The sequence below is a fragment of the Astatotilapia calliptera genome, chromosome 9 (genome assembly GCF_900246225.1).
Source record: "Astatotilapia calliptera chromosome 9, fAstCal1.2, whole genome shotgun sequence".
Classification (NCBI taxonomy): domain Eukaryota; kingdom Metazoa; phylum Chordata; class Actinopteri; order Cichliformes; family Cichlidae; genus Astatotilapia; species Astatotilapia calliptera.
Genome location: NC_039310.1, coordinates 22,041,395 through 22,067,256, shown reverse-complemented (window position 1 = coordinate 22,067,256; position 25,862 = coordinate 22,041,395). Strand labels below are relative to the sequence as shown.

General features: G+C 43.8%; 1 protein-coding gene across 1 annotated transcript in view; it reads right to left on the bottom strand.

Annotated features, from left to right (window-relative positions):
* Positions 1–25,862, bottom strand: part of gli3 (GLI family zinc finger 3) — a 96,190-nt gene that overhangs the window by 56,888 nt on the left and 13,440 nt on the right. The window contains exons 2-3 of the mRNA XM_026179958.1: positions 21,627–21,800; positions 1,987–2,217 (exon numbers count right to left, since the gene is read on the bottom strand). Of these exons, the coding sequence (XP_026035743.1) occupies positions 1,987–2,217; positions 21,627–21,759 (364 nt within the window). The 5' untranslated portion in view covers positions 21,760–21,800. The remainder of the gene's footprint in view (positions 1–1,986; positions 2,218–21,626; positions 21,801–25,862) is intronic.

Genomic DNA, 25,862 nt, shown 5'->3' with positions numbered 1-25,862 from the left:
TGTGCAAAATATGTGTGCTCAATTGTGTACTGAACCAGAAACCAGAACAGGAGCCCGTAGCTTTTTACACCTTGTGGTGCAGGAGTGGCGACAGATGCTATAGGCTCCTGGTTCAAAGCAGCCGAAGAGCAGGGGTTGGGGAGGGGGTGGCAGAGGTTTAAGGGGGACCCCTTTCGATCTGCTGACCCTCAGATCGTCAGAGCTCATGGGGATTGAGCTCTGGTACTGGGTTCAATCAGACAGAATGGGACCGCTGCCTTTAGGAACTCCCCATGTCCTCAACACCTGGGGCCAGAAGGAGGTGTTTTACACAGCAATGCTCTCATCTCAAATCATAAGTCTTCCTGAGCGAAGGAGAGATCATAGAAACATCAATGAAAAACACCAGAAGTCACTGACACCGACCTTGTTGGTGTTTTCATTCTTCCCTGAACACCGGGAATCAACTTTTTGTGTAATTCTTAAATGTTTGTGTTGTTTTTCTTATTTAGTTTATTAATATTTTCATCATGCCTGTGATAATTTGGCAGATCCCAACATGATATGTAAATTGTTTGTTTTTCCTGGTCGACACCAGAAAAGAGAGAAACATAGTAAATCCTTGTCTTGAAAAACCAAAAACTACAAGAACCTTGCTGCAGATGTCTGTGCATCATGCCTACACGTGCCTACACATCCCAGCATCACTGCTATCACAGTCCTCTACTCCTGTCTGCTCCATACGTCTGCAGTCTTCCACCCTCTCAAGTCCTCGTGCACGAAGAATTCCTCTTGAAGCTCTACAGCCCTTTTGACTTTTCCTGCTGCTTTTGAACTCTCCATTTCAAGACTGTGACTTTTCCACATGACCCCAAGCCTCAGACTTAACCCCCCCCCCCCAACCCCCACCCCTCCAACCTTCCTGACTCCTACCCCGAGGCTTCAGTGGTCTGGAACCACCAGAGTTCCTTCACACATACCCACACACATACATAAAATGAGAAGTGGCAGTGTTGCTGAGTTAGGTCAGGATGTAATGGGCAGTAATGTTCTGCCCTCGAGGGTTCTGTCCAGAGAACTGCCTGGTTTTAAGTAACCTTTACCTTAAAGAGGCACCTTGATGACTCTCAGGCACCCAACCACGATGGAGAAGCAGTTAATGAAGTGGCTGAATAAATAGAGTTACAGTATAAGGTTGGGGTCCACTGGACTTTCATTACTGCCGCTGGATTAAAATCCTTCTGGCGCACTCCTCCTGCTCCCTTTCAGCACCAGTATAACCAAACTAAACAAGCTATCACATCAAATCCTTGTCTGCAGTTAAAGTCCTGGCCACCAGATTAACTTCCAAATCAGCCCCTTTGCTCTCCAAACACCCTTCTCCAGCATTTCTTTTACTTAACCGCCGCTATGTGTCTCACCTTTTCTTGGAATTATCTTTGCCAGCTTCCTTCCTTCACCCGATTCTCTCGGGCTTTGTCTCTGTGAGTCTCTCTCGCACTCTCTCCCTCTCTGTGTCTTCCTCTGCCTTTCTCTCATACAGTCTCTGAGTCCCAGAGAGACCGAGAGGCAGAGTAGGGGGTGGTGAGGTTTGACTCTGCGTTGCTTTTGGACTTTGAAGTGTGTGTTGATGAGAGAAAGCTGAGTACTGTGTTCAGACAGGCCCCTAATGAGGGAATTAAGAAGCTACGCTGGCCGTTCCCCATACTAACTTCCCAAGCGCAACACAAGGCGAGAGTGCGTGCGTGCGTTCACAAGTGTGTGTGCCTGTATCTGTGTGCAGAGGAGAGACGGAGTGTAAGAGAAGGGCTAATCTGTCAGACTTAATCAAGCATCTGGCGGCCCTGCCTCTCACCTACAGTAAAAAGGGAAACTTGGCTTCAGCATTACGGGTTCTGCAAGCATGTCCTTGAGCTGTGTAGCTTCTCAACTTTACACGTTAAAGTTTCAAGTTTACCATTTTAAAATGAAGTGAGCGGCTCTTGTGTTTGTGGCTCGCGGACTTACGATAGTGCGAGTCTAGGTAGCCGTTGCGAGGGTCCATTGCAAACAGCGTGCCCCGGTATGGAAGTGCATGGTCAGCCAGATGTGGCAGGGAACCGTGCTGCTCCTTCTTGAGCAAGGAAGGGCGTTCCTCCGTAGACGTAGAGGGCTCCTCATTTATGCTTCTGTCAGGGACCTGAGAGCTGATGGCGTTGCGTCTCTCACGGTGGTAAGGCGTGCCTGAACTCTCGTCCTCTGCGTGGACATGAAGACAGAAAGACAGGAGAAGAATCCAGTGTTATAAATTTGGAAGGGCAACACATTTTTCTTTTAAACAGATATCAGAATAAAAGCTGTAGCTATGAACGCTGCTCATGTAGTGGGGGAGCTCATAAAAGGAGGAGCTGCTTTGCACACCTGAAACCTACGGTAAATCTGCCTTCCTTCAGCCCCTGGATATGAGAGTTCAGAAGCAGTCAGCGTATGAGCAAACGGACACCATGGAGGAAAAAATTCCAAACATCTGAACAAGTGTTTAAATTCACATCTGTCTTCTCTTTTTATATAAAAATAAATTCTCATGAAGAAAACAACTCAGGCGTTCAGTCAGCATTCAAAGATGCCCGTTAGCAAGCATCACTGGCTACACCAACCCCACCCTGCTTCAGTCTCCAACCAACCCCCACCTTTCACTCTTAAACTAAATCTTTTTCTCTTTTTCTATCTGTGTCTAAGGGGGAAATTAGGAGGCCCTCTGGAGAAAGCTGCTTGGCATGCTGTATAAAGCGGATAAATGTGGAGCTGAGTTCAAGGGCTAAGCTCCACCAGAAAGACCTGACCTCTGACCCCTTGGCTTGACCTCTGAGATGACATATATAAGGGTCAGTTATCCTCGTGACCTGGTATTAGCCCTTTCTGTAGTCTGATACCACAGAGACTAACTCAGAAAGAAACATGCCATCAAAAGTATGTCATTTTTTTTCAACTGGGTTGATTTAATCTTTAAAACAGGAGGACATAAATCCTGCCTGATGATTTAGGCCCGGACGTCATGATGCTCAGGGGCAGACTGAACTGGGATATTTTAGTGAACAGTACTTTAATGTGTTTGTGGGAAATTCTGCAAAATCACTGGTGACATGCTAACTAGATAGGCAGGCCAGACCTTAAAAGAGTGTGATTGTTTGTACGTGGCCTATTTTAAGAATTATTTTTGTTTTTATATATTTTGACATTTTGCACTATCAAAAGGGTCAAAACATGAATTCCAAATGATCTTCAATAACACGTGATCTTAGGGACTTGGGTACTTTCTTAGGTTTTGCTTTGAACTGAGACATCTGTATGTTATAGATTCAAAAAAATCATCATTTGTCAAGAGCAAGCCCTTGCTTTTTTGCCCTGAGCCAAATCCTTCAGTTCCAGCTTGTGTTGCCCGCAGGTCTCCATGTTCAGCCCGGGTTATATGCAATTATGAGTTCACCACTAAGGCTGCTGGTCATCAGTACACTCCAATGTTCTTTCTTGTATTAACGCTTCTCACCGGGAACCTGGCAAAATACCGTTGTGCTGGCGCCAGAGGTACTGCAGTATTAGCAGCCTAACAGCGTGAGCAGCTCCCCCACTATGTGCCGCAACCCAACAGCATCCAACTGCCAATTAAGAAACAGAGGCGAGGGCCAGATTAAAGAGCGCACTACCTTAAGCACTGAAGAGTGCTGCTATAGAGCTGTAGCACTTCACAGAAGAAGAGAAGCGATCAGAAAGGAGGAGGTTAAGAGAGAAAAACAGAGAGGGAGAATGAGATTGAGAGAGGCGAAGAGAGCGAGAGAGCAGGAGGAGCAACCCAAGGGTCCTGCTTTTATTCCCTTCACTCTCCCACATCCATTACCTGCGTTTGGACCAGCGTGCCCTCGTGCAGCACTGGCAGCAGTTTCAAGGATTCTTAACGCGGAACTGACAACCAGAGAAGCAAGGCGCTCTCATCCCCGGGAAATGACAGTGTCAGTTATGATATAAGTATTTAATCCTATACTGCACAGCCAGTGATCTTATTAAGGGAATAATGCAACTTATACGGTTAAAGCTGGATTAATAGGTCTGCGCTTGCAAAGCGCAATATTAACATAAAGGGATTTCAGAATTGGGTTCATCTCCTGACATGAATTGAGGAAGTCGAGACTGTAAACTATGCGGGGAGCGAGCGATGCTAAGGGCAGAGCGTGTGGCTGTGTGCAGCTCCGGCTCCTACTGTGCACGCTCAATTCTTTAACATCCAGAAAAATCTAGCATTACATCTGGGAAAGTAGAAACTTTCTACATATTCATGAGCTTGTTTTTGTACTTTCATACATATATTTGATGTTTTATAAATACATTCATCACTGGGGCTTGACATGGTGTAGCGTGAAGTTATGAAAAACTACAAAGGAGACTCAAGCGTTTACTTTTTTAAAAAAAAAATCTATACTTTACATTTCTATTTGCCAACTATTTCAGTGAGCACTACTCTTCTTGTCCTCAATCTTTCGTGTTCTGTCTTTTTCTTTCCTTTTACTTTCTCGGTGACCCCCACCGCTATTCAGATGTGTCTTTCTCCCTAAAGGGAGGTCAAGCGACTAATAGTTCAATCACAGCACTGTCACAGTACCACCATCCCCCCTCCAGTCACCCCAGCAAGCCCTGGGTGGGTTTCATCATTCTACCATATACCACCTAGAGGGAGTTCATTACATCAGTTCATAGGACCTTAAAGAGTTAAACAAACACTCTGCAGCACAAGGGTCAATTGACTCCTTGACTCCTCAGTGGAGGAAAGAGAGTCTCTGGTAAGGTTTTTCTTCTATGCTGCTTGTACCTGGCGAGTGGAAACTTTTTACATCCTTCTAACGTGTTGAGCATCTGTCAAGAAATGAGGTAATGAAGACAGAGAAGACACAGGTAAACACATGCAACTTTGAAAAGTTCAACCCTGCAACACTTCTCCAACTCTGACCATCAGCCCAGCAGACCCTTTCCCCTTTTCCCTCCCTCATTTTTCATTCCTCTTTTATTTCCCTCTCTTTTCCCATGGTTGCCGCATCCAGTCCTCTACCAGTTTGCAGGTCTATTCAGCCCAACACAAAAGCAGCAGGCCGGTCCTCTGTGGACCAGAGGAAAAGCATGCCTCTCAAAAAAACAGAAAAAAGAACTATCCCGCTCTCTCTATGGTGATTGAATTTCTTAACATCTTTTCAAAAAGCGCTTAAATGCCTGGAGGCGAGAGGAAGAAACAAGCTAATGGTGGATGGGGAGCACTGAACAAATTTCAGAGCCCTTTCCTGCTCGCGTTTGAGGTTGAAAGCGAGCTCCTGCCTTTCAAGTTTCAAAGTCCTCCTTCCTCCCGCAGTGTCACTGAAGGATTTGAAAAGAAGGTAATTGTGCTCACTGCCGTCCTGATCAGAGCACACGCCCCAGCTCTAGTATTTCAGGAGCTTTCTCTGCCACTATAATGGTACCTGGTGCTCCATTCCTGCATTCTTCCTCCCTTACTACTCTTTCTCCTCCTTCTCTCTCTCTCTCTCTGACCCTCTACAAATGCACTCTGTATTGCTCTCACTCACTTGGTTTCTATCCTTCTTTCACCCCCAGCAAGCCGCTCATTAAATCCTAAAACCCAGGTTTCTCCCTTTTTTCCTCTTGTCTGGGGTGTCTATTGTAGGATTCTGGTTCAAATACCTTTCAAGAAAACCCTATGCATGGCCTTTAATATGGCAGTATAAAAGACAGCGTGGATGCAATGACAAAATGAAATTTTGAAAGAGATAATGAGATATGGAGTGGGGCCAGTACCTCTTAGAACTGGGCCCTGGGACAAGAGGGGGGCTAAAGTTAAGGATGCCCAGCCAATTCAAAGAAACAGCAAGTGAAACAAAACGCTCAGCTTGTTGTTTTTGAAGGCATTTTCTAGAGGCGCAGGTTAAGAACGAGGACTGTTGTTCCTCCACATGCCAATCGGTCCCTCACTCCCAACCGTCTGATTCGCCTTCTGGCCTGAACTCAGTCAGAGTCTCCAAAGTTGGGACATGCATGTTGTACAAAGGGCCATTGCGCACCATAGTTTCCCCCATCCCCAGTTACCACTTTTTCTAAAAGCTCAAAATATCAGAAGGGGTGTTCTTGTACCTCTGAGCCAAAGCCAGACATGCGCTGTATTCCACCTTCGAACTTCTCAAAGCGCTGTTTGTCAGTGGCACAAACACGTTTTGGCTGGGGAGCACATGGAGAGCGAACAAGGAGAAGAGGAGTGGAGGATATGCGGTGAAATCACAAAACACTTCTTCAAAGCTCCTCTCCTCCTGTGCAATAATCTCTTGCTCCCTTTTTCTTTCTCTTGCAAATCAACTCCCGGGAAAGACTCAAGACTCCCCAATTAACAATGAGAGGGGGAAGAAAAATTCCAGCAGCTGGCTAGAGTTTAATAAGACTACCTCTCCAAGCAGCTTAGGCTTATGTACCTGATTCACCGGCCCTGGCATTGGAGCTAAAGACAGAGGGAATCATTCACGATTAGTGCAGGCTGAAATACGAGGGAGAGAGCGAGAGACCGTTCAAGCTCTACCAAACCCAACAGCAAGCGCGTAGGGGATTACTGCAATTGTGTGAGGTATTTTTCTGATCAACTTCTTGGCTGATAGGCTCAATGCCACAAGGAGCTCGGGGCCTTCCACAGAACAAGGTTCAGTTATGCATTATGTGAAGGTTAGCGAGCCTTGATGTATCTGACTAAAAAGGTTGACTTTTGAACAACTTCCTTAACAAAGACATCTAAATGTCAGAAGGCAGAATGAGGTCATTACTCTGATATCTGTGGGCAGGATAGTTAGCAATCCCCCAGTCTAAACGTCTGGGGAACTTCAGCAAATATAAAAGTTAGCTCCCTCTCACTCTGCACTCGTGTTTGATTCTGTCTCTGCAGAGTGAACCCGCTGTGGTACATTATTTAACTATCAGTGCCTGATTGATGCTTGGACGAATTGCAGAGAGAGGTCAGGATGTTCCCTCTCCTGGTTAGCAGTCTATTGTCGGCGGCTGATTTCCCACACAGCGTCCGCAAATGCCCTCTTCAATATTCATCTAGGCAAATTTGACGACTCCCACATCTCAATTTGGCTCTCGGCAGCCTACGCCCCAGCCCCCTGCTCCACCACTCGCGGTCCCAGCTTGCTCTCTCTGCCGCCGGGGGTCTTCTGGGACGCACCCAGAGCCTCAGCATCTCACAGTCCCAGCCTCCAGGCCCCGGGGCTGGGGAGGGGCAAATCAAAGCCTGCTTGGCTCCTTTCTCTTTCCTTGCGCTCACCTCAAATCAGCCTCACAGCAGGGTTGTGTCGTGCCAAGCCTCCGCCTGCCCTAAGCTACCCCTTATTCACCCATTAGGGGCACAGGCCCACCGTAGAGCTGCCCGAAACCCCACTACCATTTCATCAGGGCCACATTGTGAGGGAGCAATGAGCATCGCAGTGAGAGAGCTGAAAGCCCTGACTGTAAAAAGCACACTGATGCCTTTTTGACCACAGATAGTTACAGCTTTTAAGGTTTTTCACTCAAAGGGCACCTTGGCCTGTATTCTTTGAGGAATCAAACACCAAGAGATGCATTTGATCAAGGCTTCAAAGCAAAAAGATGCCATTTAGTGCTCTGATTGGCTCATAGACTGTATTAGCATTGCTTCAGACTGTCACAAGCCAGCTATCATCAGCCATAACCTGTTAGACCTTTGTAATGTCCTCCGCAACAATATAAAATGATTATGTGCTAGGGCAGATGAGGGCATAGTCATGTCCGCATGGGATAGTTTGTCTTCGAGGGTGGATCTGGGCACACTGCCCACCAGACCAGAGTGGGCCAGCTTTCCACTGGGCCATAGCACTGGAATCCCGCTTCTGACACCACAGTGATCCGGACCAAGTCTGTGGCACTCAGATTAGGGACGGCTCGCCAAGAGAAATGAATATCCAGCCAAAGAAATGCAGAGCCAACAGTTGGGATAAAATTATAAAAAAAAATAATACAGTAATTTCAAGCACATCAAACATGATCCAAAATTCCACTGTGGCTATATCTCACCTTTTAGTATAGAATAAGAATTTATAAAGCTCTAAGCATGAATAATCAGCTTTTATTAGCGCAAACCTTGTGCATTTATAATTCAAATCCTTTCATGTAAACAAAATGAGTTTTTACGTAGAGAAACACATCCACACATTGGGGTAAAGGTTTGTAAGAGCCTTTTAGTGCATTGCATTGAGACATTGAGAACCCCATTAAGATAGTTTGCCCACACTTACTGGGAGTTGGATAATTAGACACTTCAAAGGCACCTGCCCGCCCTCCCAGGGGAGACAGAAATCGCCGCCCCACGACCCGTTTAAAAGCATGTTAACTCGTATCTGAGGCTAGCAGGCTAATTTAACTTTTGACATTTGATATCTGAGGAATGAGAGAGATCAGCCATTTAGCTGGAACAGGATTACCCCCCCGTACACACCCCTCCTCCTCTCCCACCCGTTCCAACCAAACCCCCCCCGCTCCACCAGTCAGGCCGGATTCATTAATTTTCTTGCTGCTAAGCACTTTATCAATGACTAGTGAACATCTAAGTCCAGAGTGGACTCTCTCCCTCCCTCACTCACTCCTCCATGGTGATTAAGCCCGTGGATGTTCAGATCTGTCTGTCTAATTCACTGCCTGTGCTGTTGCTGCTGATCTCTTCTCACACCTGCAAAGCAGCTAAGTAAACAGAGGTGAAACTTTTTTGAGAGTCAAGCTTGAACATCATTCATACCGCATCCAATTTAAACAGCATCTGACGAGGTCAAAATGCCAGAAACACTTGTACAAATAGTACAGCTCTATTGCTACTCAAACACATGTCAGCTCGTGGTTTTTATCATGGTTATGACCGTTTCCTCTTTTACTATGCACCTTATAAATAGGTGAAGTCGTTCCAGAAGCCTCTACTTTGGAAACTGTATTTAAAAAGCACTTCCCAAATGATTTAAAAATGCTGTAACAGTAGGAAGAAGGCTGATCGCCTTCATCCTATTTCAGTGACTGAGTAGACCATTTTCCACCGCACAAATTATCGTGCAGTTTTAGGGTGGGTCGCAGCTTTGTGCACGTTCCCTACTGCAGGATGCACAGTACTTCTTTCAGAAAAAAGAAAAAACTGCTGGGGCTCTATGGGGATTCATTTAGGTTGAAAGCAACCAGTTTTTTATTTATAAATTTAAAGAAAATAGCAGTAGCAAGAAAAAAAGAGATGGCAAAGAAAGGTTTGTTGGCTTCTCATGAATTGAATGCGGGGAGATGTCAAGAGAAATCAAGAAGAATAGGTATACCTTACTTCAAAAAAGGACTATAAACATCCTTAGGATCACAACCTCAAGCTCTCCAGATTAGGAAACTACCACATGTTACAGTTACAGCAATACAGCGACAAATGCTGCGTTACATTTGCCTCAGGAGTCGGATGCTGAAGCTGGGAATGACTTAATTGCGGAATTGAGCTCCTCGGAAAGGTAGAACATTCATCCACCACAAGAAATACAGAACAAAGCTTTTTTTTTCTTACACTTAGCACCCCTGCAGCACACTCATGAATAGACCCTCATTAATGCTCTTCTTTAAAAGTTTAAGGACTAAACATACCAGCGCATTACGCGAGCACAAAACTGGATTTTAGCATTTTTTTAAAAGTACTGTCAATATTTACGTAGCAAGCACATTGTATTTTGAGAATTTTGTAACTGACCTGTTGCGTATGTATTTTGCAGAGTTTTTCTTGTCAGCATGCAAAGAAAATATTTAAATCAATCATTTATTAACGTGAGCAACAAACAGTTTAGTGCTAAGTTTGTCAATATTTAATGCAAGAAAGAAGCGTGTCTTATTTTTTGCGCTTGATATTTTAATTAACTAATAACCTTGTTTCCAAAACGATGTAACTTTTGTAAATGACCCGTAAAACTAACCACACCTATAAGCACTATTTGGGGATTGCTTAACCACGCTCAGCCTTGCTTAATAAACCCTTACAGTTTTAGTGTTTACTGTTCTACAGCCGCCATCTTGGCTTACTTAGTCATGTTGGTGGGGTTGTTCCAACTTTCTGTCTTGAAAATTCTGACTTCCGACTTCAACCGGAATGCAGTGAAAGCTGCTAGTGTCGATGCTTAGCATACAGCAGGGGATAGCATCACAGCAAGCAGTCTGGAGATACACCCTGAAGGGCAAATGACTGACTAAATACTGTTTTATCAAGAGTTTGCTTCACATAGCATACAGCACAAGCAAGCTAGTCACCGCATCGGTACATTTCTAAAGGTGGTTTACTGGCCTGTATTTAAACACACAGCAAACATTCTTTCCTCCAAAGTACGCTTTGTTGTGTTCAGGCTAAGCTTGTTGAGAAGCATAAGGTTTGGACGTAATTCAAGTTTCTTATCTTAGTTTGTACAAACTGTTAGCTGACTTTTGTTTAGCTTGCTAATGTTGCATGCTACATAACAAGCAATCAACCATTGCAATGCAATTTAGCAGGCCAGTGGAGTAGATTCAGTTTTGGACTCATGCAGGTTTCTCACGGAGTAGCTCGTGATTTAGTTTATCTCACCAAACACCTCATGCGAATACCCTTTTTCTGCCTCCTCCTGCTTTCTGTCATCACTTTCCCCAATCACAATTCAGCTGTCGCAGTTAAATCATTTTCTGTTTAAGCTGCAAGATGAATGAACTGCTGATTTCAAACTTGTCATACCTGTGAAACTGAACAGTCAACCAACGTAAGTGAAACAAACCTACAGGGATACATTTACTTGTGTTTATTTAAAGTACCTCTCCAAATATATTTAAATTTAGCTAGCAATCATTGACATATCACAGTTTGGGAGTTTTGAGGGGAGTTAATTTGCAACCATAAATCTGCATTAGTCCCAGTCTCATGCTTTCTGCTGAATGTCTACATTACAGGTTGAATCGGGGGCTACATGTGAGTGTGACGGATCTGGGTTAAACGAACAGCATGCCTGCAGCTTTGATGCTGCAGCTGGTAATGCTTACAGTTTCTAACCCATCACATTTAAACGCAAAGGTCTTTTTTTTCAGAGACCATGACAATCAGAATTCCAAACTACAAGCCAAATGCCATAAAAATAAAACAACTCAACAGACTCACTTCACTGTGCTCCCACAATGAGGGGCTGTTCTTTGGCACGCACGTTAATCCACCCTGGCTTCAAAAAAGTGAATCAACACTTTACTTTTGCAACTCTAATTATCTAAAATAACATTGGCCCATTTTCCAGTTTAATCGTCAAGACTGAGCAGCTAACAGTTCACTTCATAAAGATTTTCCAACATGCTGTCATTTTATGACGCTTAATAGTCAGGCCACATTTCCTACAGAAGACCTGACCCTCACCTGCCCCCAATGTGTGATATCAGCGGGAGTGCCGGCTTAATAACAGAGGGTAGTTTAGCCCTCTCCTTCTCAAAATAAAGGTGAGATGTGGACAACTTCATTATAGTGTCTGCTGCAGGCAGGGAAAGCCCTGCAGATTAGAGGATCTGCCATGTTGGCCAAACAGACTTAACCACTGTCTGTTGGGAAGGGGCTGAAGGTTGGAGGTGAGCGAGGAAATGAAAAAGCACAAGATTTCTATGTGATTAGATAAATGCCTCTGTAATGCGAGAGAAAGCACAATACACAGTGAAACTTGCAGGTGTGGACAATTTATGGGACTAGCTGCTGGAGAAATGGTCTCATATGTCACAGGTTAGATCAGACAGGATGCGTAAAGTATGACTGAGGGGCTATATGCTCGTTTAACGTAAAGTGTAGTATGGAGTATAGGGAATGTTTATCTGAGAGGATCCTGGAAGTTAAAGATTGTTTGTACATGTCACTCTTGAGTGACATGTACAAACACAAAAACCATAATTTTAAAGTCCACGACTTTAAAATTTAAATCCACTTCAGACGAGTACAGTCAAAGCAATGTTGTGGGTGAACTGAGACATTGTGGAAAAACTGTATTGTTACTTGTTCTAGAGAAATATGCAATATGAATAAATCTGCTCCAAAGGACCATCTGCCAAGTTTAGCTGCAGTAATATTTAGAGCACCAAAACTTTAATATTTATATGTGAAGGACTCACTTCTCATGGAGCAAGTCAGGTTTGTTTTTTGAGGACGATGAAGGGGATGCAAATACAAATACTTAAAATGTGAAAAGTGGAGCAAGCATCTTTGGCCACATTGTTACAAAAATAAACTTTTTAATGGATACTTAGCTTTTCTTAAAATGAAACTATGATGTCAGACTGATAACTGACCCAGATTTAGCATCACCTATCAAATGCATATATATTTGTTTAAAAAATATCCTAAAATCTATAAATCGAAGCCTTTACCATTCCCTGTACCGTTCCACATTCTTCTATTTGACCAGATGTATTGCAGTCTGTCCTTGTGTTTGTTTTCTCGACCTTTTCACTCCTCGTTTTTTCCTCATCAAATCTCCTCCGTCTACACTGCGTCCATTTACCTCACTTCCCATTTCCCCGACTATTCCCCCCTGCATCTCCCCTTCCTGTGGATGTCCCTGCTCAGTAATAAGCTCCTCTCATGTATGACCTCTCCTGTCATTCCCACCACTGGAATCCTCCTTCTCTAATCTCTGCATTACTTTTACATTAATCCCACACTCGGCCGTTGGAGCTCATGTGACACATTGCCATCATAAACCGCTGCTCGAACTGGAATGAATTGGTGTGATGAGGTAAAGCTGACTTAAAATGCTTAAGGCTACCACAGGATTCACCTGTAGCCTGTTGCTTTTCTTTTTCTTCTCCATCCTTAAGTCCCCCAATTTTCCCTCTCAACGCCCCAACTCCTTCAGTGCATTTTCACTCACTCCTGGCCTTCAGCTCACACTCCAAGCCTACTTCCTGTTCCCATGTCTTCCCCAAATCTTCTCAGTCTTCCTCCATCTCCTCTCATCCCTTTCCCCTTGCATTTTCTGCCTCTCTTCATCCACTACCTCCCAGCACCTCCATCCTTCTCCCTCTCCCCTTTGGGCCGCAGTGGGACTGTTGGACTCACGCAGCCACATGCTGAGCTCCTCCAGAGCCAAGCCAGAACAAAGAGCCCATTGAGCCGAGCAGAGACATAATGGGCCGCCTCTGACAGCACCGAAGATGAAGTCATGAGGTCGCCAAACAGTTAATAACGACGACCCCATCCTCCAGCTGCACCAAATGTGCGTGTACAGTTTTGGTGCCGCTGAGAAAAGTGAGAGAAAACGAGGGTGTCTGCAAGCACGCATGACTGAGTTTCCACAGTCTGCAACGCGTGTGTACATATCTTAGAGCATGTGGACGGACAAAAAGCTTTTAAGGGCGTAATGAGATACTCCATGACACCCAAAAATGTGCTCAATCACTGCGTAAATACCACAGAGGAGAGACAAAACCATCAGAGAATTGCACTTTTAGTTTTGGCCTCGCTCCAGCTGCAATGCAGAACACCCACCCCACCACCACCACCACAACCACCTCCCCCCCTTCTTCCTCATTGGAGTCTGTCTGGCGCAAAGTCTGACATGAGACACATCTCCCCGGGACCGGAGCTGTCGCTGCAAGGCCCACACTCTGAACATCATTAGACTCACAGCTCCAGGTGAGATCATGCAGGGTAGCAAAGACCGGAAGATCCAAGTGTATTTGTGTCTGTGCAAAAGCACGCATGCTGGAGATCTGGTTCAAGCATTCATCTCCATGCCACTGAATGACCGTGGCCTATTAAAATGCCTTTACAGGACCACTTGCTTGTCAAGAGGCCTCCGGGCTGAGTTGTGCGCGGGATAGGGGAGGGAGGCAGAGCGGGCGGGAGGCGGGAATGGTGAAAGACAGCTATGCAATTGATTAACATTAGAAGGACTTGCTCAAGTTCAAATTGCACGACCTCCTCTGCTGTAAGCTACAGACGTTTGTTTCCCCGCAAGTAGAAAGCTTCTTTCAAACCCTGTCTGTGCTACACATCTGAGTTCAATTCTCCGCATGCCCTCACTCTGAAAATCAATTCCTCCTCCTCTCCTCTGCTCTTTTCCTCCAGGTCTGCGAACAGACCAGGGCGAAGGGATTACACTGTCCCTCCCCAGATCCGAGCAAGACAACAAATGGTTCTTATCAACTGACACCCCCTCTGCCGTCCAGAAAGAAAAGGCAGAAAAACTGGCCAAGCCGCTTCAGCACGGATGTGTTCTCTGGGTTCTGTCTGCCAATCGTGGCAACTCTTTTCACACTTAAAGCCTGAGCTATTTACGAGAGCCCTGGGAGAATACGTGCACAGCACCGGAGGGTGGGAAGAACTGAGGGGAGAGAGTTGCTGCTTCTCAACCTCTGCTTCTAATCAATCACCAGAAATCACTGCCATGGTTTATGGCCTTTGATCCTAGCTCCTCTTTCGCACTGGAAGGGAGAGAGTTGGGCAGAGAAAGGGGAGGGAAAGCACAGGGAAGGGTGAGAGTCAAGGCCCAGAGGGTGTAGAGGTCAGGGGAGAGAGATTAGGGAGTACAGAGCCTTTTGCGCTCTCAAATCTGAAAGCATGTCTTGATTTAATCCAGTGAGTTTAGAGCGCAGAGCAGCAAATGGCCTGGAAATATCTTTCATGCAAAAAGCTAATTATAAAAGGCAGTAAGTACCTCACAAAGGTAAAAAATATAAAATATATTTAAAAAAAACTGACTCTAGCTCTTTGTGCACATAACATATGATTTCACAACTCTATAATATATTAATAATTTTATATTTTTTGGCTTATTTATGTATTTATTTTGCAGAAAACAAAGAATCCACAGGTTATTCATAAGCCAACTAGCTGGTATTATTTCTGAAAATGTTTCACTGTGCATAATAAATACATCTTTGTAAATAAAATCAAACTATACAGACAATATCGAAGCCTATTTTTCTTTTATATAAAATCCAACCCTGGTGGCAAGGCCACTAGTTGCCCCTTCATCCAAAGAGAAGAGAGCAAACAAACCAAACAGAGAAAAACACGCCACAATAAATCCTCCCGGTCGGGTCGTGACACTCCTGCTTTGTTCCTCCTGGCAGGTGGGAGGCCACTGATGCCTCCCGACAAATGGGCAGAATGGTAGAATAATCAACTACTGTTTCCCCACTTTATTGGTTTATGGGTTTACGGGTTTACGAGGCCGCCGGCCTCGCTCTCTGAGGGGAGCAGCAGGAGCCAGCAGGACCTTAGATACAGCAGATTGAAGCTGGTCAATACGCACCAATCCTCTCTCATGAGACAAGCTGATCTGTCATTAAACGGCTGGTCATTGGTTTAGACTTGCATGACCTTTGACCCCTGGGCCTTTCTGGTAAAAATGACCTCGGGTTTGTTTTTGTTTTTTTAAGGAGCCGCTGTGACACGAACTCTCACAACATATTAAAAATCTAAGACTTGAGATGTATGCATGCCATGAATTCGAAATCATTTAACTACAATTTGTTTTAGTATCTAAAGATACACACACATAAAAAAATACCCCACAGAATTCAGCATCATTGCTGAAAGACAACATTAACGTTAAAAACAATACTGAGATTTTTAACAAAAGCTGAGATTGCCAAACTTACTCGAAGATAAGGAAAAGGGGTAACCTTATCTAATACGGTTTGCAGACTTCCTGGTTTAGACTATTGCTGTGCATTCACTCAGTTTCCTTTGCAAATCGGTAAAAACATGTGGCTTATTCAGAGATGCTTCTATTGATTATCATTTCCTGTTTTTGTTTTTTGCCCTGTCTCTTGTCTTTGTGGTGGATCTCAGCAGTTGCTATATTAAGTCCAGTGTTGTTGTAACAGCTGGCTAGCACAAAAAGAAGATCTACATTGTAATTAAGTTGATTTTTGTTCTATCTACAACAAGTAGCACTAAGTGGAAAAAAAAAAAAAAGATGCAATTCCACTACAGCTAAATTGTGGTGGCACCACTGCAGTGTTCAGAAGTCTTGAGGCGGCGGCTTATATGCATCCTCCAGCAGTGAGGGAGCAGCGAAGCCCCAGCAGGCAGATCTGGGCAGGCAGAAGTGTGCCAGACGAGAGAGGCCAGGCAACGCTGGAGTGGGTTGGGCTGCTGAGGTTCCCCTCCGCCCTGAGTAGCAGCGAGGCTAAGCTAATCCTGCGCCTCAGGCCCCTGTGAGGTGGCTCTGCCAAAGTCTGTCCTCCTGCTGCTGCAGGAAATTGCCTTCAGTGCAGAAGTCCATGAAATGGCTATGGCTCACCAGTGAAGGCAAAGCACATCCGCCTCGTGTGCACATGGTGATTTTACAACTCTACAGGTAGCTTCAATATTTATCTTTGAAAGCTCATAATGTACTATCATATGGTTACATTTTGTCACCTTCTATGTATACCTTCTAATTCTAACACAATGTGTTTTTATGCATTTCTATGTATTATGCATGTAGCATACAGCGGTCGTTTGACACTTAAAGCCACTTTTCCTGTGTGGGGCTGCATGTCAGGGTCTATAACGCCTCCTCCATTGTGCTGTTTGACCCACGGGCCAGGCAGCGCTCCCATGAGGTCCCTTATCCCTCCATCAGTTCTTTCTCATTAGCTCCCACAGGCAGAGCCCCCAGCAGGATAACATGAAGAGGCCCCTGCCTTCCTCTTTGGTCCCCATAAAAAAAACATATAGCACAAATACAGATGACACAGATCACCTTTTAGGAAAAGAAAAAAAAACAACAGTTCAAGAAAACAGCACTTAAAATATTTAAGGAATCAATCCTCCCGTTAGATCTCCTCATTATGCTGAGTCATCTGATAACAGTTATAGTCAGGCTGTGTTTGAGTGTTCCTATTAAATTTATGCATTCATGAATAACTTTCCTTTATGGTAGGTATTGTTCTTTCTGTGTGTGTGTGTGAGTTTGTGTGTGTGTGTGTGTGGGGGGGGGGGGGGGGGGGGGATAAGCAGCAGGGACAAAAAAGTGGAAAGCAGAGGTGACAGCATGAGGAGGGAGGAGGAGGGGGAGGAGATGGGGCAGGACACAGTGGAGAAACAGTTGATTATGAGTCCCATCAAGTGATCAATGATTTCATTAATAAGACGGATCATGCGGCTGTCATAGCTGTGACAAGGGCTGAGGGATGATCCGCTCCCAGTGCTCCATTTCAAGCCTCCCTCCCTCCCTGTCCTTCCAATATTGCCTCCCTCTGCCAACGACAAGGGAACGCCAAGGAAAGAAAAAAAAGGGGGGCTGGGTGTTCGTGGGGATGGAGGGAGGAGGGGGTTAGTCATGAGGGAGGGAGCAAATGGAGAGGGGGGAGAAGAGGGAGGAAGAAAAGTGAAAATCCATTTTGAAACCCATTTTCAATTAGGGGTCCACAAGCTGTTATCACAGGTGTCCCAGAATGGGGGCCCGTAAGTGAAAATGTCTCCTATCCGTTTCTGAAATGAAACCTTATCTGGGAGGCACAAAGATGGCGGGGACAGCGTATCTGTAAATTACTTTCCATCCCTGCTGTTAACGGGAACTTTATTTCTGTCAGATGACATTCCCCTCTATTTACTGTTGATCATTTAAATGGCTGCCTAAAAAGAAGGAGGCCCCTCACTCTTCCTCTATCACCCCCCCTCCTCACCCATCTCTCTGTATCATTCAACCTTGTCTGCCCATCTCAAGATTTTTTTCCTTTTTTTTCAGTGTAGTCAAGTGCTCCTTTTCTTCTTTAAACACTTTAGCCACGCTCTCCATTTGCTTGGGGATTTCTGCAGTAACCTACACGAAAGCCTAACATTTGTTGCCCTTTAAGGCTTAACTTGTTTGCCTTCTGAGACCCTCACTCTCTCACCCTTTTAAGCACGCCCATTAAAGCATCCCAACTCGCCCACTTAATAACATGCTTTGCAGAGGCTCTGCAGTCGAAGCGGCGTTCACTGACAATCTTCTAAACTGAGCCCGCTTTTTCAATTCCCATCCTATTATTTACACTCGCTCCCTCTCCTTCCCTGGATCGGCAGCACTCATATCATAAACGTCCAACCAACCAGAAACTTTTACTATTCTTTTTCTCCTTTGCAAATAACCAGTCCTTTAGCTCCCCCACCCTGTTATTTATTTTATTTTTTTTATTAGCAAATTATCCCATGACGACAGGATTTATCCAACCAAGGAGCATGGACATCTTTTTTTTAATCGTAGGACCTAACAAAAGAATCAAGGGACTTTGTGGTCCACCTGCCTGCTGAATGATGAGGATTGGCGGGGAGAGACACCCCCCCCCCCCACCCCCCTTCATCCCCACCCCCCCCTCATCTCCAAACCCCTCCTAAAGAGCACCAATCACAGCATTGTTGTGGCACAGTCGGCTCTTTTGAGCTGTCACTGCTAAAAGGAGGGGACACAGAGATGAATGGTACACAGGATGAAGCCACCATTTAGCTAACCATGTGGGAACGCTCTACCAAGACTCAATAATTACTCCGGGGCCTGTTCATCCCGGACAAACCCAACTATGGAGAAGAGAGCAAAGGAGCAAGGAATGCTTAAGTTGGGAATTATCGCTGCAGTGCACACGAAGGGAGGATTTTGCAGCTTAAGGTTATCATCACTAATAAGCTCTGATCAGATCAATACCCGTTTCCGAGCTGATTCACGGTCACAGAAGACGTCTGTGCTTCCTGGTAGCAGAGATATCTTTGGAAACATGCGCACTAACCAGTCCACCTGCCCTCCCTAATTGTTTTCCACTTTTCACAACTTATCATAGCACGCTATTGCCAGGCACTCCGTGGGGGTTTCTGCTGTGCTGAGATCAGGGGCCGCTACTCTGCCTGACGGGGGGAAATATTTTGCCGGCCCTTCATAAGATGAACCAGTCACTGGGGTTCCACAGCTGCTCACAATTACCTTTTGTTTGGATGGATGCATTGGGGCAAGGGCTACGAGGGTTAAAGTTGAGGCGAGTGTAGGGTTACACCTGATAAGAGGTTATGAGTTCTGGGGCCGAATGGGGAATGTGCTGTAATTATAACCACACAAAGAATGTGTAAGCTATCTTATGATTCAAAGAGAGAGATTGAGATCTAAAAGGGACCTTTCTCTACAGATAAGTATCATCCCTCCCCTCGTCAAGTGAGTTATGGGACTACTGTATTTTAGGGAGTGCAAAGTCGTAGCACGCCCTGTGACGTGGCAAACGGGAGATTTTTAAGACAAAGCTTGCGCCGTTTAGAGCTGTAATTATCAGCACATTACTAAGAAAAATCCACAATCACGGTTCCAAATTACAGCCATGCTTTTTCCGTAGTAAACTTTTTCTTACTGTCCCTTTAATGAATGAAACAGAGCCAGCCATCTGGGAATGAGTAAGAGTGAGAGTGTTCCCAAGATGCTTCAGGATGCATTAGCTTACCTACTTCCTGTGATAACTTCCATATGGAGAGCAAGTCACAGCGACTTATTTACCCCTTCCTAGACTGTTTGTCTTCCGTTCACACTTGGAATGATCATGTTTGACATCAGCAGAATGAAGAGGAAGTCACAAAACACTCTATCAGGCCACCAGCTCTGCCTCCGAGAGTCAAATCTCCATACCCCCAAAAACCTTCCAAATCCTCTCACTGCTAATGAGCGCAGCTGCAGCTTAGGCCATGGTGATCTCAGCTCCGATTTTGTTATGACTTTCATTTGAACAAAAGAAAAAGTCTAATATTTCTACTCCAAGGCTCAGAACTGGGAATGAAAGGCTGAATGACGACAAGCTTAATTAAGCGCAAGCTCCGTGCAGCTTTTAATAGCAAGTGTTAAAGACATTGCTAAGTAAACATGTCAAAGTTGCTACCAGTGAGCATTGTATTTGACTCACTGTTAGCCATGAAAATAAAGAAAGAGTTATGTCAAAAAAACAGTGGGTGTCTAAATCTTTAGATGGTCGTTTAAGTCCTATAATACTCGTTGGACTGCCGGTTAGTTCAGTGGCCCTACAGCTCGAACATGTTGAGTGATGGTCGCTGATACATATAGACTGTAGATAGAAGATGGATGTAGACACCATCACGTCACCCTTTGTGGACTTTATTGTGACCTTGCAGCAGTCATTGTTGTGATTTCATGGACCAATATGTGATCGTATGTCTTTGTTATTAGCTAGTACAAGCTAGCTTGTTAGCAAAGTGCATCCATTGCCTGAAAGGATGCATCACACAGAAACAGATACCTGCTAACTAATGCTAAGTTAGATACAAATAAAATACATGCATAAAAACTGGAACACTGACTACTTTGTTGGCCTGTTAGTACAAGTAGCTTCATTTATGACTAGCAGACAGGTAGCGGATACATAGTGGCCTAGCGGGAAAGTGGTAAAGAAATCAAATATGGGAGTGAAAACAAAAGTCATCCAAAGGTTTTGCACCGTCAAAGGCAGCTGCGGGTGCCTTTGGTTTCAGACTATAATACTGGACCTTTTTTTCTACGAAGGTTTGAACTTTGAGAGTATTTAAACAAGAGAGAAAAGCGTGAAAATGTTCATGCCTGTCTGAGAAAAGTTTATAAAGTGTGTAGTGAGGGGTTTTACAGCCTTAAAACATCATTCCTGTAGCACTTCACTTCCTGCGGCGCATGCATTGTAATGTAAATTTTGCTGACAAGTCTGCAAAGTCATAAAAAACAGACATCTTCACAGACCCTCATGCTAACTATCTGATGATGAAATGTACATCATGCAGACCCAAGTGGATCCTATTGGATCCTAGTGAACTTGTGGATGCGGAAAGCATAATCCCAGTATAAGTATTCAAAATGTTAGGCCGTGACACAATTAGAACCAAACCCAACGCTTGCAGTACCTTTTGATACAAACATTCAGAGGTTCTTGTTTCTTTAAGTGTAGTGTATGTAATGAGGCTGCCTGTCAGCAGCAGTCCATTTTAAGTATATGCACTGCCACACTATGCCTATGACTTAAATGACTTCTTAATAAGGAAGTTTATATTTAAGTTCATCAATCATTTTGGGGTTGTTTGTTTTGTTTTTTTACCTTTACCGGGGCATCAAATTTATTATTGAGAACCAAATTTCTCTTTTCCCAAGTACATATCCATATTTCTGCTGTAAAACCCGGTCTTGTAAGTCTAAGACAACTGTAAACCAGTTACAGTTTGGAGCTGGTGGCTATTTTTGGAACTGCAGGCTTTGGCACTTAATTTTTCAGCCAGGAAGTGACATATTGTAACCAAACTCACAGAGGTCTGAAATTCATCTGACCAAAAAATGCTGAATAACAAAAGCTTTTGTGACTCTAGCAAAATAAAACATGAAAATGGATAGGAAATTTTCATTCAGTAGTATGTTCATGCACACATTAGGATAGCATTTGTTATCTGATCTGGTTAACCTGAATGCACTTTTTATTTTCAGTCGTCCCAGCTGAAAAAACAACACCTTAATATAAGTTGTGTGCATTGCATTCCTTCAATTGTGGACTTTTATTACTCAAAGAGTAATCTGACTAATGGGGCGGCTTGTGGCTATATTACGAAAGATCAAAAGGTTATTGGCATAAATTACTGCAGCTCAGTTAGAGGTGACTTGTACCGTTTGAGGTGGTGCTGGAGGCCACTGCTTTCTCACTGATGTCACTTCGTGCTAATGAGCCCTTGGTAGCCACGATGGTCTCCACCCTCTTCTTCTTCTCAGCTGCTGAACTGGCCTGGGACTGGGTTTCCATGACGATTGTTCATTCCTCAAGACCTCATGGAGACGGGATAACTAATGGAGAAAAAACAGAAGATAAACCCGGTGAATGCAAAGATTAAGTTTATATTTAGAAGATTAATAAGTTAGCAATAAGTTTACTTTTTCTAATGTTATCTGTAGAATGCTTCAGAAATAGACTGTGAACCCTGTGAGGAAAACTTCAGATCCAGTCCTCCCTTTTCATGGTGCCCAGAGCACACTGAGGGTCAATCCAGGAGCTCACACTGATTTATTTTAACTCAAACCTGCTGGGCTCTGATCTGCTTGTCAGGGGCCTGATTTCCTTCCTCGCTAACTGCGGTTAAATATCCAAAACCAAAATTTAGTGCGACTGTTTTCAGCTGTCACGCTAAACTTCTGACATCTTGTCAAAAACACAACAACTCTATAAACAGAGTGCGGCAGGACATCCCGACTAGGTTTTATATCTCAGAATAGAAGTAAAGGCAGCTTGTGGATATACTGATAATCCCACTCTAGCAGTCTTTCCAAAGAGAAAGGAGAAACCTTAAGGGGATACCACAGAGAGAGAAACATTCACAGTCCTGAAAAAACAAGGGTTGTTTGAAGGCCCTTTTGGGAATATCATGGTGCCGGGCAATTTTTCTTTCAAAGAATAAAGGTGGTTCAAGTTAATACTGTCTGTGGGTTTAGAAGGGGTTCAGCCAACAGTCTAGCAGACATGCTGCTCAGTTCAGCACCTCAGAGGCTGTCTACAAGCTCAACTGTATCTAGGTCATGGAGGTCTCTGATTATGGAGACAACATGGTGATACACCACAACCACTCATTTACACAAAGTATAGGACAGTTTCATTTGGTCCGTTACAAAGCCTTTACTTAGACCCCGTAATTCTTGGATAATTACTGGAAATATTTAGTCTGACTGATTTTCTTTACAATAAAGAGCAGCTAATTACCCAACTGTACTATTTAATTGTCCTCCTCTCTGTAAACACGCATGGATACAAAGGCAGTAAAGTCAGCTGTGATGCAAAGAGAGTAGTGCTGCTCAAAGAAAGAGGGGGGCGAGCTGATTTTTACCAACTCCCCAAGGAAGGAAGGCAAGGGGGAAGTGGTGAGGGGTAAACTTCAGACAAACACTGTGCGCTTTGTTTGTTTTTTTCCCCACCCCCTGAAAAACCAGAGTCTGTCATCCATTCTGACCCGACAACAACATCTGTAAGCAATTGCTGCCTTACAAAAAAAAAGGAGAGGAAAAAAAACACAATGCAATTACACCACTACCAATCAAAACAGAATTAAACAAGAGCTTGTCCTCTAATCACTCCCACATGAATACATGCGTAGCCGTCATCTCCAACCAAAGACATTTTTGTCCTACTTGAACTGATATCATCTCAAATCACTGCTGCATGTGTTTGATAGAGTGAATGCTTTCATTTCTGGGGTGGGGGTTAAGCAGCCTGAGCGAGTTATAATCATTAGAGCGTGTGCAATACATGTACAGTGCTATGACAAGGTATGTTCCTCTTTCCTGATTTCTTAGTTCTTTGCATATTCGTCACACTTATGTGTTTCAGATCGTCAAGCAACGTTTTATATTAAGTAACTTAAGTAAAAATTCAGGTTTTAGATGATGATGATTTTATCCAAACCAAACTGGCTCTGTGTGAAAAAGTAATTGCCCCCTAAACCTAATAACTGGTTGTGCCACCCTTGGCAGCAAGAACTGCAATCAAGAATTACGTTAACTGGCAATGAGTCTTTCACATTACCGTGGAGTAATTTTGGTCCGCTGTTCTTTGTAGAATTGTTTTAATCAGCCACATTAGAGGGTTTTGAGCATGAACAGCTCGTTTTGAGGTTGTGCCAAAGGATCTCAATCTGATTTAACTCAAACTCTCCTGAGGTCACTCCAAAAACTTCACTTTGTTCTGTTTTTTTTGTTTGTTTTTTGTGATATTCAGAGGTGGACTAATCTAAATGCTCTTGAGCTTTCGAGACACAAACTGCTGGCCAGATATTCTCCGGGAGCAGAATCCATGTTTCCATCAATTACAGGAAGTCCTGAAGCAGCAAAGCAGCACCAGGCCATCACACTACCACCACCATGTTTGATTGTTGGTGTGATAATATTTTTTATTAAATGCTGTGTTAGTTTGATCCCAAATGGAGTGGAATCAAAACCTTCCAACGAGTTCAGCGTTCGTCTTGTCATTCCACAGAACATTTTCCCACATTTTTCTTGGAAATCATCAAGATGTTTTTGGCAGACTTCGTGTTTGTTTTTGTCAGCAGTGGTTGTTTCTCTGGAATCTCCCATGGATGCCATTTTTCCCCAGTTTCTTTCTTATTGAATCATGAACTTTGACCTTAACTGAGAGACGTGAGGCCTGCAGTTTGTTAGATGTTGTTCTTGGTTCTTTTGTGACCTCCTGGTTGAGTCGTCGATATTAAATTTTGGTAGGTTTCACCATTGTTTCAAGTTTTCTTCATTTGTGAAGTATACTTGAGAGCCATGATGTTATGATTTTTGAGATCTTTTAAACAACTTTACTTTCTCACACAGGTTCTGTTTAAATGAGTTCTTGATCAACAGGTGTGGGGTTAATCAGGTCTGAGACTGGCTAGTGAATTTGAAGTCTTTCTTTCTAAAAAATGTGGTTAATCTCACTTAATTCATGATTTAACAAAGTGAGATAATTACTTTTTCACATAAGCTCAGGTAGGTTTGGACAGAAAAAACAGTATTTTGTATTTACTCAGGTTATCTTCGTCGAATATAAAATTTGTTTGTTGATCTGAAACATTTAAGTGTGAGAACTGTGCAAAAGACATCAGGAAGGGGCAAGTACTTTTTCGTGGCACTGTGCATTCATATTAAGTTCGTGGGTGCCACTCGTTCACTTCATCAGCATAAAGTCAAACAAGAGCACGGTGAGAGAAAACTTCACCATTGCCCCGGTGAAACTGTCATTACATCATCTGTACAGCTGAACTTGGGTAAAATCAGTGAAGGAGAAAAGAACAAGAGGAGTCCTGAGCTCCCGACATGCTCGTGTGCCTAGCTCACATAAACATGTGTGTATTCCTATCACACCCCAGGTGAGTCAGACCAAAGCAAATGAGCTGAAAGTGCAGTAAATATGAGGTTCTGGATTGGGGATCATACCAGAAGGGGGGTGGCTGAGGAGAAAGCGGGGCATTCCACTGGTCGGGCAAATATTCACAAGTCCAAGCCACTGAAGCGTGTCTGACGGGCCTTTTGTGCTCCACAAGGCAGGCCACAGTTCCAAAGCAGCAATTAAAAGCAGGACCTTTTCACCCATAATCCCTCTGACCTGGACGCCCACACCCAGTCGTGCAGATGTTGCTGTCTGTGCCCTCGTTTTTCGTGCTTGCTCATTTTTACCCCATCCACAAACACTCAAAATCATACCCTCACATAGACACATCAGTCTATGTTTAGAGAAAATTTACAGCTTTTTTTTCCCTTAACGTAAAATGTCAAAAGAAGTTTTAATTTGCCATTTGGCCCTTTGACCCCCTCGCAAGAAATCACGTTGCTACATTTACACTGTGCATCACAGAGATAATCACCTGTACGTGGACTTTCTTACAGCCCCACAGTTGTCTCCACAGATCCCTGGCACATACAGAATGACTCACAAGTAGGCGCTGGATGCCGTTGTTAGTCAGAATAAATCTTAATTTCACATTAATGTTTCTGCCATTGAAATGTCCTACACCCAATTAGAAAAACGAGGGTGTATCATTATTTGCGTTCAACTGTAATCCCTCCGCACAGAAAGGGAGGCGATTAAACAGGTTTAAAATGCCACAATTCAAAGTGTTCCCTCTGAAAAAAATGAAAAAAAAATCTTATTTTATAAGCACATTAAGCAAATCAATTTAACATAAATTATACGCTTCGGTGAAAAAGGCACTGAGTTGAAAGTCATCTGCAAATTGTACACATCAAAGTGAAACACTAAAATAAACTTTTGCCTTTGATAGAAAAAAAACTGTTTGCTTTCTTTCACGCAGGCTTAAACGAGCACTAATGCTATCAAAAAATCACCGCTGTTTGTTATTTAAAGCCTGCAACTTC